Genomic DNA, 13,850 nt, shown 5'->3' on the forward strand with positions numbered 1-13,850 from the left:
AAAAAAAAAAAAAAGAAAAAGAAAAATTGGCCCTTTTTGTAACTTTGTGGTCATTGAAGAGCATCACAACAGATTGAAGGCTCGTATGAACTATAATAGACAAATCTAAAATTATCAATTGTTATAAATGTTTTTCCATATCTTCACCAAATCAGTTTTTCTCTCTCTGCCATATTAAATTGCATTTCTTCTTCTCTTCAACTGACACCTAGCTCAAGTTAACTATGCATTTTTCATGCATACTGTTGTTTTGATCTCTTACACCAAAGTTGATAATACTCAGTATATACATATATATATCCATATATAAATAATTTACAAGTGCAAATGTTATCTGTATGTTTGTAAAAAAAAAAATTAAATTATTATTACTATTGTGTGTTTATAATTTGAATAATGTCAGTAGTGTCCTTAAATTATTCCGATGTACGCAGACATCTCAAAAGTAAATAGACACGTTTCCTTTTTGTGTGTGTGAAAGATTTTATCTTCAGGAATGAAATGGTGTCGTTTGATGCATCTAAATCAGTTGTTCTCCACGTTTTTTTTTTAATATCTGGGCCAGATCTCAAACTGGGATCTGGGGGAGCGGGGCACTCGCCAAAAGAAGTAAATCAAGCGAAAGAAAAATTTATTGTATCTATAGAAGGAACGCTGTCGGGGACCACTGGAAGGGTGTTTGAGGGCCTCAACCTGGAAGTGTGGTTTGAGAACTGCTGATCTACATGCGTAATCTAAGTATTAAGCAGACCTGCTTTGTGCAACTTTTAATCATTTAATCTGTTTGGGAATTGTACTAACAAGCAGTATCTACATATATAAAAATGGTGTAATGAAGGGGGTGTCTATTTATTTTTGGGGTGTCTGTATAATTCTAACTAAACAAGATTGAATGGATGTTTCCATGTTTTTTTTCCTCTTCTTGCAATCTTCAGAATCCAAACGCAAAAATTGGGTTTGATGTCAGAGAATTTAATCATTCTCTATAATATTCTACATAAACTGTTAACATTTTATAAATCAGACGAACATATGGTACATGTAGGAATCCAGGAATCCTAATTTTTTTGTTTTTTAATATTAAAAAAATTTTTTTTTTTTATTATTTTGTAAATGATTACCTGTTGTGCATTGTATATATATTATGATTATTTCTGTTGAATTACTTTGATTTGTAGTTCATATTACCTGTCTGTCTATCAGAGCAGAGATCTATTTGTAAAATTTACAGAAACTAGATCTTGCTTGTTATTCACTTTATCTTGGGGGAATCGTTTGGGTTTTCTTAGTAACTTATATTACTGGCATGGCCTGTTAACTGATATTCAGTAATTGGAATTCCTATTTGGTTGGTCTCTTTCGAAAAAACAGAAAGAGCAAGAAAAAATTGGAGAATAACCCAAGATTCATTTTATTTTTTATGTGAAAACTTATAATTAATTATATGCATTATAAAACATGAATGTAATTTATTTTTTGTTCCTGTATTTAATACAAATGATTAAAAGACTTCTAAGCTAGATGCATCCAAGAAAAATGTTATTTGGAATCAAAACGTTCACTCAAAAGCTTCATTCTTCACATCAGCTATCATGCTTTTTTTGTAGGAAAATCTAGCATTAATTAATAGATTTTTCTAGCCCTCATTATGGTGAATAAAAATCTAATTTTTAATTATAGACTTTTTTTTTCCCTATTGACAACATCAAAGTTGCTGGCCCCACTGCCACTGAATCTCATACACAAATGTTTGACTCCTTGTCTTTTAGGTTATCCAGGTAAGTATATTTAATCATATCTATTTCTTTATTGCCCACAGGGGGCTAAACAAGGACACACAAGAGGATTAAGTCGATTACATTGACCCCAGTGCGTGACTGGTACTCATTTAATCGACCCCGAAAGGATGAAAGGCAAAGTCGACCTCAGCGGAATTTCAACTCAGAACGTAGCGACAGACAAAATACCTGTTTTTTACTACCCACAAGGGGCTAAACACAGAGAGGACAAACAAGAACAGACAAGCGGATTAAGTCGATTATATTGACCCCCAGTGCGTAACTGGTACTTATTTAATCGACACCGAAAGGATGAAAGGTAAAGTCGACTTCGGCGGAATTTGAACTCCAAATACCACTAGGCATTTCACCCGGTGTGCTAACGTTTCTCCCAGCGCGCTGCCTTTTATTTTATTATATCAGTGTGTAATTCTCTTATGGTTGAACTGGCCAGGCAAGTAAGGCTGCTAACAGGTGGTTTAGTTAGCTGCCTTCACACCATATGGTGTCAACTTTGTTAAGTGAAATATTGTTTTAAGATTTTTGTGTGCTCCGTCAAGTGAAATCGGAATCAAAATCGAAATCGCTCAAAAATCATTGGAAATAGTAGTTGTGATATCAGTGCCAGTGGCTTGTAAAAGAACCATCCGAACGTGGCTGTTGCCAGTGCCACCCCGACTGGCCTCCATGCCGGTGGCACATAAAAAGCACCAACCGATTGTGGCCATTGCCAGCCTCGCCTGGCACCTGTGCCGGTGGCATGTAAAAAGCACTCACTACACTCACGGAGTGGTTGGCATTAGGAAGGGCATCCAGCTGTAGAAACACTGCCAGATCAGACTGGGCCTGGTGCAGCCTCCTGGCTTCCCAGACCCCAGTCGAACCGTCCAACCCATGCTAGCATGGAAAGCGGACGTTCAACGATGACGATGTTAGGGCATCCTTCTAGGAGAAGGTAACTCAGGTAACTGGGATAACTCCAACATAAAACCTGCGGCTCAGTGGTTACTGATAATGTTGACTTGTTCTTCTTTTCGGATTATGGCTGCTGTTGCTTAGTGAGTGGGATTGACTCAGTGCACAGCCTTTCCTCACTTTAAAAAAAATATACATATATATATACATATACACATATATATATACATATATACATATACACATATACATACATATACACATATACATACATACACATATATACATATACACATATATATACATATACACATATACATACATATACACATATACATACATATACACATATACATATATGTATATATGTATATATGTATACATATATTGACTCCTTGTCTTTTAGGTTATCCAGGTAAGTATATTTAATCATATCTATTTCTTTATTGCCCACAGGGGGCTAAACAAGGACACACAAGAGGATTAAGTCGATTACATTGACCCCAGTGCGTGACTGGTACTCATTTAATCGACCCCTGACGACCTTGCTCTTATTGCTGAGTCACTATCAGAACTGGAGGAGAAGTTCCAGGTGTGGAAGGAGGGTTTAGAATCAAGGGGCCTTAGAGTCAACCTAGCTAAAACCAAAGTACTAATAAGTAGAAAGGTAGACAATCCACAAATATCTTCAGGAAGATGGCCCTGCTCGATCTGTAGAAAAGGTGTAGGTAGAAACTCTATAAGATGTACCCAGTGTAAGCTATGGACACATAAGAGGTGCAGCAATGTCAAAGGTAGGCTAACTGGGAAGATAGTTTTTGTATGTGGCAGATGCTCTGGAGCATTGACCTCCGAAAATCTGCAGAAAACAACTTCCGTCACTTTCCAGGGGAAAACTAGAAGTAGTTGATAGCTTCTGTTATCTAGGTGACCAAGTCAGTAGTGGGGGTGGGTGCGCTGACAGTGTAACTGCTAGAATAAGATAGCCTGGGCAAAGTTTAGGGAGCTCTTACCTCTGCTGGTGACTAAAGGCCTCTCGCTCAGAGTAAAAGGCAGACTGTATGATGCGTGTGTACGAACAGCCATGCTACATGGCAGCGAAACATGGCCGTGACTGCTGAGGACATGCGTAAGCTCGTGAGGAATGAAGCCAGTATGCTCCGATGGATGTGTAATGTCAGTGTACATACTCGACAGAGCGTTAGCACCTTGAGAGAAATTGTACCTAAGAAGCATCAGTTGTGGTGTGCAAGAGAGACGATTGCGCTGGTATGGTCATGTGGCGAGAATGGATGAAGATAGGTGTGTGAGAAAGTGCCAATCCCTAGCAGTTGAGGGAACCCGTGGAAGAGGTAGACCCAGGAAAACCTGGGACGAGGTGGTGAAGCACGACCTTCGAACTTTAGGCCTCACTGAGGAAATGACCAGAGACCGAGACCTTTGGAAATATTCTGTACGTGAGAAGACCAGGCAGGACAAGTGAGCCCAGCCCACTATGAATGCCTTTCCTCCCTTGGACACAAAGACCGGTTGAGGCAAGCGAAGTCGATATAGAACCTCATCCGACGACAGACACCCATGCCAACCCCCCATGCTTGCGAAGACATGTTGGGGCAAGCGAAATCGAAATCGAATCGAAACCGAATTGAAACCCAGGATCCCTGGCCTGGTGGTACGTAAAAAGCACTATCCGACTCGTGGCCGTGGCACGTAAAATACTCCAATGCGACCGTACGACAGGCACCCATGCCAACCCCCTTTGCTTGTGAAGACATGTTGGGGCAAGCGAAATCGAAATCGAATTGAACCAGCCAGGATCCCTGGTCTGGTGGTACGTAAAAAGCACTATCCGACTCGTGGCCGTGGCACGTAAAATACTCCAATGCGACCGTACGACAGGCACCCTTGCCAACCCCTTTGCTTGTGAAGACATGTTGGGGCAAGCGAAATCGAAATCGAATTGAACCAGCCAGGATCCCTGGTCTGGTGGTACGTAAAAAGCACTATCCGACTCGTGGCCGATGCCAGCACCGCCTCGACTGGCTTCCGTGCCGGTGGCACATAAAATACACACCAATCTGACTGACCGTGGCCGTTGCCAGCCCGCCCCGCCTGCCCTGTGCAGGTGGCACGTAAAAAGCACCCACTACACTCACGGAGTGGTTGGCGTTAGGAAGGGCATCCAGCTGTAGAAACATTGCCAAATTAGACTGTAGCCTGGTGCAGCCTTCTGGCTTCCCAGAACCCCGGTCGAACCGTCCAACCCATGCTAGCATGGAGAACGGACGTTAAACGACGATGATGATGATGATGATATATATATACTATACATATATATACATATATATATATATATATATCATATATACATATATATCCATATACACATATATATATACATATATATATACATATATACATATATATATATACATACATATATATACATATATATATATACATATATATATATACATATATATATATATATATATATATATACATATACATATATACATACATATATATATACATATATATACATACTATAATATACATATATATATACATATATATATACATATATATCATATATATATATACATATATACATATATATATATATACATATATATATATATACATATATACTATATATATATATATATATATACATATATAATACATATATATACATATAATATACATATATATACTATATATACATATATATATATACATATACATATATATACTATATATACATATATATATACACACACATATATACATACACCCTATATATATATATACACACACACACACATATATATAATATATACACATAATAATTATGCACCAACCAAATATATATGTGTGTGAAGCCTAGTGGTTAGGCTGTTGCACTCATGATCATTAGATGGTGGGTTTGATTCCATGATTGGGTGGTGCACTGTGTTCTTGAGTGAAATACTTTGTCTCACATTGCTCCTTTCGATCAGGGGAGATTGCTGGCCTGATCACCTAGCCAGCAGGGTGGCGTCATTTGAAGGCTAAAACAATGCAAAAAAGTGCATTGTGACCAGCGACGTGTAACAACATCGGATAGCCTAGTCAGTCACATAATCCTGTGATATATATATATATATATATATATATATATATATATACTAGCAGTATCGCCCGGTGTTGCTCGGGTTTGTAAGGGAAATAACTATATAAGCATTTTTAGAGAGTTACTTCCCTTATATAAACCGAGCAAAAAATGCAAAATGCGGAAAATGATGGTAAATTTTTTTTTAAATCGTAGACTCTTCGTAGACGCGCGCTAATACCCAGACGGGCTCGACATGAATCACGACTATAAGATACCCGCTTTTGGTTAAACTGCACCGCAAAATGTGGGAGTAGTTAGGAATCTAAATCGGAGGAGACAGACACACACACAACTTCAGTTTTATATATAAAGATATATATATATATATATATATACACACAAACATTTGATCACCATAAACATCATTTGTGTAGGTTGTTCATCAAGAAATCGCAGAAATGTCTTTCTTAAACTTGAGAGACTAATAAAAAAAATAATAATAATACTAAATATTACAATGGTCAAAGAAAGCTGAAAACATTTTGGCTTGAGGTTAGCAACATTAGCATATTTCAATGTTGAAATATGAATTATTTAATGTAGAATTAAATATTCACTATCTTCAGAATTTTTGATAAATGATGACGATAAGCAATAAGGAATGAAGGGTAACGTGGAGTTGAGGTGAAACGATTCTGAAGAAATTTCAAAGACAGATTGGTGAAAAGCATGTTTGTAATTAACAAAAAAAAAAAAACAACAAAAAAACAAAACAAAAGTGTGAGAAAAATGTATATTTATTATTTGGTTTTCACAATTGCTGTGGATGCTCTTGTTTAAGATGTGCTTTTTTTTTCCTTAAATGTTACAAAAAATTGCCATATGCCTAATGCAACCACATTATGGATGGGATCCCAAGTGTATGACTTGTAGGGTAAGCATATAAACCCTTTAGTATTTAAACTGGCCATATCCAGCCAAAATAGCTTTATGTTCAAACTGACCAGATCCAGGCTCTCACACCTACCCTACAATGTTATTCTACATTAATTACACCATCAAGATCTTGAAGATTTGAGATAATGCATGATTAATTCAAATCAATGGGAATCAATAAGCATTATGTTTGAATAATCTGAACACTAAAGGGTTAAATTTGTTCTTTTACACAAAAAAAAGTAGGGGGTTGTCATACAGGTGAGTGCATCTTATACACCAGCAAATATGGTATTCTTTTAAAACCTAAAAGAAAAGGCAACTTGAATTGTTTGACAAAGGTTAGGTGAAATATGTTATTTACAAAATGTGTAGACAATGACATGGTATTACCCAGTTTATACAAACAACTACAGTTTTTTTTGTTTTTATTTTTATCAGTGATGTCTCAAACATACTCCTGAATAATTAACCCTTTCATTACCCTATTTATTTTGAGATGTTCTGTGTTTCTTTCAGTTATTTTAAATATAACAAAGAATTTAGTAAAATAACTTAGTTATCATTAAGCTAGTGTTAGGAACATCAATTGTGACTTAGGTTTGGAGGAAGATTTTAATTCAAAACTTAAGAAAACAAGACATTTGTACTACAGAGCCAGAGGCGGTTTTGGCCGGGTTGGTAATGAAAGGGTTAAAAACACATAATAGCTTGTGAGGGTTAATGGTTCATGTTGTCAGATCTGGAATGATTAATGGGTACAATTACAAATGAATTAATTACAATTTTTGGAGGCACCAAATTAAGACAGCTCATTTGTGCACTGTGATACATCAGGTAAAGAAACACGTTGATTAATTGTCAGAATTGAGAAGACTTGACTCGTCACCAAGAGATGACTGAAGGCAGTTTATGTGAGTAAAATAAAAATGACAGATCGTGTTGGGGTGTTGTATGTACAAGGTTTTTTTTTTGTACGAGTTTCATACAAAATTCTTAAAATGTGATAAAATTTCACACATTTTAAAACTCCATAAATAATTTGCATATAAACGAATATGTGTGTATGTGTCATGTCTTTATGTATGTGTATCTGTGTGTATATATATGTGTATGTGTGTCGTGTTTATATATGTGTATCTGTGTGTGTACATATGTGTTGTGTTTATGTATGTGTATCTATATACACACACACACACCACTGACTTACCAGCAACTGATGGGGTTGGTCTAGAACAGTGCTTTTCAAACTTTTTGCTGGAGCGGAACCCCAAAGAAACATTCCACTGGCTCGAGGAACCCCTGTGCAATAATTTAATAGTCTTATGCACACATATCTGCACAGGAAAATTAAAAATTACTGCCAATTTTAGCAGTTTTGTAACTTCTTGCGGAACACCTGGACTGTACTGGCGGAACCCTGGTTGAAAACCACTGGTCTAGAACTTTGAATTACTCATACAAATTACAAGGAGGAACATTATTTACACTGCAGTTGTTAGTGGTGATGCCAAAATCTTCAGGGTTCCTCAGCTTATTTAGATTAAACTTATTCTTAGCTATGACTACTTCAGGTAAGAGAACTAAGATTAATCGTCTGGAAGCCGTTCAGCGATGTGCAACCAAGAGAATACCCTCCATCAGGCATCTGCCATATTTTGAATGCCTTACTTTCCTGGGCATGGACACATTGAAACTCCGACGTCTGGCAGCTGACTTGGCAGACACCCATAAAATTATTAACCATCTTACAAACAATAACTCTGTGCACCTTTTCAAACTCCGCCTGTCTAACACCCGTGGACATGTTTACAAAGTCAGAAAACAGCACAGCTCCCATGACTTTAGGAAACATTTTTTCATGCTGAGAGTTGCTAAAGCATGGAACAAACTGCCAGCATCAGTTGTTAGTTGTTGGAGCACTGCATCCTTCAAAACTTCCATGTTTCCTGAGATTCGCCAACACTACACCTGATCTTCTCCCCTCCATACACACGCAAGCATGTATCTGACTCATGCACTGTTCGTTTTCCAGACATCTGTACATTACTGCATATACTTTATACGCACTTTTTGACAAGTTGTGGTGCACCTGAGCACTGTATACAATAATTTCATTATTATAAGACTACCAGTGGTAGTGTCAAATATAACACAAATCCATAATTCATCCAGCATAAAAATTGTAAAAGTTATAAAAGCTGGACGCAGATTGAGGGCTCGTATGAACCATAATAGACAAATCTAAATTTATCATTTGTTATAAATCTTTTTTCATATCTACACTGGTTCATGTACTGTTTATGATATTAAGAAGCAATGGGACAAAATACTGAAGTGACCATGGACAATCTGGCAAAATGGTTAATTCTTCAAGGCTTTGGATTCTAGGACACTGGAAAATTAGCGGTGTACATACGTGTGTGTGTGTGTGTGTGTATGTATATATTTATATATATATAAAGTCACAATATACGGATTCAAGAAATATGGTAGTATGTAAGCTTAAATTCTGCATTATTTGAAAAGATATTTTGCCCTAATGCAGACATGTACATAATTTATTATTAAACATAATAATATAAATTATTTACATATTTTTAAGTTACGAAACAACTTGTTGTGATATTTGAATTTTCATGTTGTTAAATAAAATTTCATCAAAATATTTCCGTCATTTATGACTTATATATATATATATATATATATATATATATATATAAATATGAGTATACATATATACTTTCAATTAATATTTAGCAAAAGCAAAAGATTGACTCAAGGTCCAAGAGTTTCACGATTTGATAAGTGCTAATGCAGGAAACCCTCAGCTCCTGAGCCACTCTGTTGCCTCAGCTAAACATTAATAAAATATATATTGTTTTGTATGTGTGTGTGTGTATATATTCATCAGTGTGTGTGTGTGTGTGTGTGTGTGTGTGTATATATATATATATATATATATATATATTTATATATATATACACACACACACACAAATATATATATATATATATATATATATACACACACACACACAAATATATATATATATATATATATATATATATATATATATATATGATGGGCTTCTTTCAGCTTATGTTAGCCAAATCTACTCACAAAGCTTTGGTTGGCCTGAGGCTGTAGGAAAAGACACTTGCCTAAGGTGCCATGCAGTAGGGCTGAACCTGAAACCATGTGCTTGGGAGGCAAAAACATCCTGCCAAACAGCCATGCCTGTGTCTATTAGGTTGAATAAAAAATTTTTTTTAAATCTTTCCTAGTTTGAGTTAATATTGAAACATTAAAACAATCCCTGAGCTGTTTGGTTTAGAGCTTAACAGTAATGCGCATGAGGAGATGTTCATCCATGTCTGGGCATTACAGAGTTAAAACAGAGTGTAAATATTCGTAGCTATACCTGACAATGTTTTCAGTATCAGACAAAAATAGGAACTACATCAGGTGGAAGGTGCCAAATATAATCATCATCAAACTGAAATATAGAAAAATGAGAATGATAATAATAATAATATTTTCTTAATTGGTCACAAAGGTTTATGAAAAAATGTCATTATGTATGAAGTTTACATTTACTGATAGAGATAACTAAGGAGTTGTCAAAATGGTTGTTCCCTTTGCTCTATTAGCTGTGCTGTTGACATACATATAGTAATCCCTCACCATATTGTGGTTCACCTATTGCAGTTTATTATTTAAGCACATGTCGATTCCTCTGAGGTGTTGTTTTGCATTTATAATAAAATAAATATATATATAAATTATAAAAATAATAAAAGAAATATATAGTACAGTACTGTTTCTACTTTGCAGATTTTCACCTATAGTAGGGGTTTTTTGAACATAACACCTGCAATAGTCAAGGGATTACTACTGTATATACATATCTATATCTATAAACGGCAAAATATCTGTGTATCTGTGTGTCCTTTATACAAATCCACAGTTTTTCATGTAAAAGGCTCACATTTTCTATGGGCTTTCAAAACTGTCTGAGGGTGGTCATTTCCCCAGTCACCCCAGAAAGCCATTAAAAAAATGATAAACCGACCCTTTATGCCCATAAGTTATGGGCATACCCATTCAAATGTTATTGCCCAGATGCAGTCTGTCTCCTCTACAAGGTACTGTGAATCTGAGATTCTTCTCTCTACAGAGAAGGGCATCCTTGGGAAGAAGAGAGAATACTTTGCTGATTCCCTAAATCCAGTCACAATAAAATTTTCTGGTGGACACAAGAGTAAGATAGCAAAGACTAACCCTCACAGGGGCTGGTTAATGCACTTAAGTGTAACAAGGCCACTGAGGAGGCTGGAATTTGGCTTTAGATGTTAAAAGACTTAAAAAGAGATGGTATTCTCTGGCTGACAGCATCTGCCAAGTGGTTTGGACCTCTGTTAACCCTTTAACATTCTAATTACTTTGTCAAATGTAAAGCCTGTTTAATTATATTATTTTAAATTAATTGTGCAGCATCTTGTAACTCTGGGATATTAATGATGTCCTGTTTACTTTTAGAATGACTTTGTAGGGTAGGTGTGAGAGGTCAGAGCTGGCTGGTTTGAGAATAAAACAGGAAGACAATTTTGGCCTGATATGGCCGGTTTAAACACTAAAGAGTTAAGACACCAAAGTAATGGCAAACCAGAGTGATAATCCCAATTTTGAAAAAGGAGACAAGAGTGATTGCTATAATTATAGATGAATCTCCTTGTAGAGCTTCCTCAGAAAGTCCGTGTTAAGTGTTTGGAAAGGAAATATATGAAAATTGTTGAGTTCAAAACTAGTTAAAGAATAGTGTGGCTTCCGTCCTGGATGCAACACAACTAACCACATATCTCTCTATATATAAACGGCAGTTTGTGTGTCTGTCAGGTTGTACCCTCACCCTGACCACGGCTTTCAACTGATTCTGATGAAACTTGACACACACATAGCCCAATGTCATAATTCAAAACTAAGGCAGCAAAAATTTTGAAAAGTTCCCCCAGTTCTGAAAAAAATCGATAAATTCGACATGGGGTTGAGAATCTAAGCTTTTTATATGCAACACATTTTCTGTTGTAGTTTTCGCAACTTGCAATCGGGAGACAGCTAGGAATATCGTATACATAGAAGTATTCGAGTGAAGAGAAGACATTGCAACCTACACATGCGCCTTCGTTCCCTAGAGGGAAAGAACTAGATTGGGATTAGTCGTTGCCTACTAGGGGCTATTACATACCTGGGCAACGCTGGGCTATGCTGCTAGTTCACTCTACAACAGGTCTTTAAAAAATGGGAATATTGCAAAGAAGTGTACGCTTGCTTTGTAGATCTTGAAAAAGCATTTAACTGGGGGACATTGGACATGTCTTGGAGGGTTTTGCAGGAGTTTGAGATTAATGGCCAACTTCTAGTACCTGTGAAGTCCCTACACAAATGCTCAGGTGTTTGAATTCAGGAAAATGATGCAAAGTTGAAATCTTTTGACATGGGTATTGGACTTCAGCAGGGTTATGTATTGTCACCTCTCCTTTTCATAATTTTTATGAACTGGATTGACATGTACAGCTGTTGTGGAAGTAGTATCACAATTAGTGGATGTAGGATTGGTCAGCTTGGCTTATTAGAAAGCGATTTCCAGCATGCACTGAATGGGTTCACTGCCAAGTGCCACCAGGCAAGAATGAGAACTAGTTTTGCAAAGACTGAGACATTGGTCCTTTCAAGAAAGTCTTCCCAGTACACTCTGCATTTTTGGTGAACATCACTGAAACATGTAGAGAAGTTTAAGTATCTTGGGGTGCCATATTCAACAGTAGTGGGATGCAAGAGGCTGATTGGATGCCACACACACACACACAACAACAACAACAACTTACTTCAGAGAATTCATTTGTTGATTCATTGTAGGTGTAGCTTTCTTCGCTTTCAGCAGGGACATCAAAGAAGTTCTCTACTACTAAAGTCCGAAGAGAGATCTGCAACAGATAAAAATTCAAAATGGATGTTTAAAAAAAAAACTGAATAAAAAGTTAACTCTATAAAAATGAAGTGATAGCAACATTTAAAATGGTCTGCTATCATGGAGGAGGCGCAATGGCCCAGTGGTTAGGGCAGCGGACTCGCGGTCATAGGATCGTGGTTTCGATTCCCAGACCGGGCGTTGTGAGTGTTTATTGAGCGAAAACACCTAAAGCTCCACGAGGCTCCGGCAGGGTATGGTGGTGATCCCTGCTGTACTCTTTCGCCACAACTTTCTCTCACTCTTACTTCCTGTTTCTGTTGTACCTGTATTTCAAAGGGTCGGCCTTGTCACTCTCTGTGTCACACTGAATATCCCCGAGAACTACGTTAAGGGTGCACGTGTCTGTGGAGTGCTCAGCCACTTACACGTTAATTTCACAAGCAGGCTGTTCCGTTGATTCGGATCAACCGGAACCCTCGTCGTCGTAACTGACGGAGTGCTTCCATTCCACTACCATGGAACAAACCTTACAATCACTCATCATCAAAATTAGAATGAAATGTTTTATGTATCAATTTCAAAGCCCAGGACACATCTTTAAAGATGTAACCAAAGGTGATCCATTGAATGTGCATTGTGATTGATATTAAAATTGATGTTCTTAAAGTTATCATCATCGTGGACATGTTTACAAAGTAAGAAAACAGCACAGCTCCCATGACTTCAGGAAACATTTTTTCACGCTGAGAGTTGCTGAAGCATGGAACAAACTGCCAGAATCAGTTGTTAGTTGTCGGAGCACTGCATCCTTCAAAACTTCCATGCTTCCTGAGATTCGCCAACACTACACTTGATTTTCTCCCCTCCATACACACACAAGTATGTATCTGACTCATACATTGTTCGCTTTCCAGACATTTCTACATTACTGCATGTACTTTATATGCACTTTCTGACAAGTTGTGGTGCACCTGAGCACTGTATACAATAATTTCATTATATTATATTATTATTTACATTTGACGAATATTTGTCCTCATCTTGTTTGTTGTTAACACAACATTTCAGTTGATATACCTTCCAGCCTTCTCCAGGTATCTTGGGGGAAATTTTGAACCTGGGTTCTCATTCCTAAGGTATTTTTCAATGT

General features: G+C 36.8%; 1 protein-coding gene across 1 annotated transcript in view; it reads right to left on the bottom strand.

The window, feature by feature from the left end:
* Window positions 1–551: 551 nt before the first annotated feature.
* The window catches only part of LOC115224743 (ribosomal protein S6 kinase-related protein), a 52,530-nt gene continuing 39,231 nt past the window's right edge, over window positions 552–13,850 (bottom strand). The window contains exons 13-15 of the mRNA XM_029795634.2: window positions 12,615–12,713; window positions 10,151–10,225; window positions 552–1,356 (exon numbers count right to left, since the gene is read on the bottom strand). Coding sequence (XP_029651494.1) covers window positions 10,169–10,225; window positions 12,615–12,713 — 156 coding nt within the window. The 3' untranslated portion in view covers window positions 552–1,356; window positions 10,151–10,168. The remainder of the gene's footprint in view (window positions 1,357–10,150; window positions 10,226–12,614; window positions 12,714–13,850) is intronic.

This window comes from Octopus sinensis, linkage group LG26, assembly GCF_006345805.1.
Source record: "Octopus sinensis linkage group LG26, ASM634580v1, whole genome shotgun sequence".
NCBI classification, from domain to species: domain Eukaryota; kingdom Metazoa; phylum Mollusca; class Cephalopoda; order Octopoda; family Octopodidae; genus Octopus; species Octopus sinensis.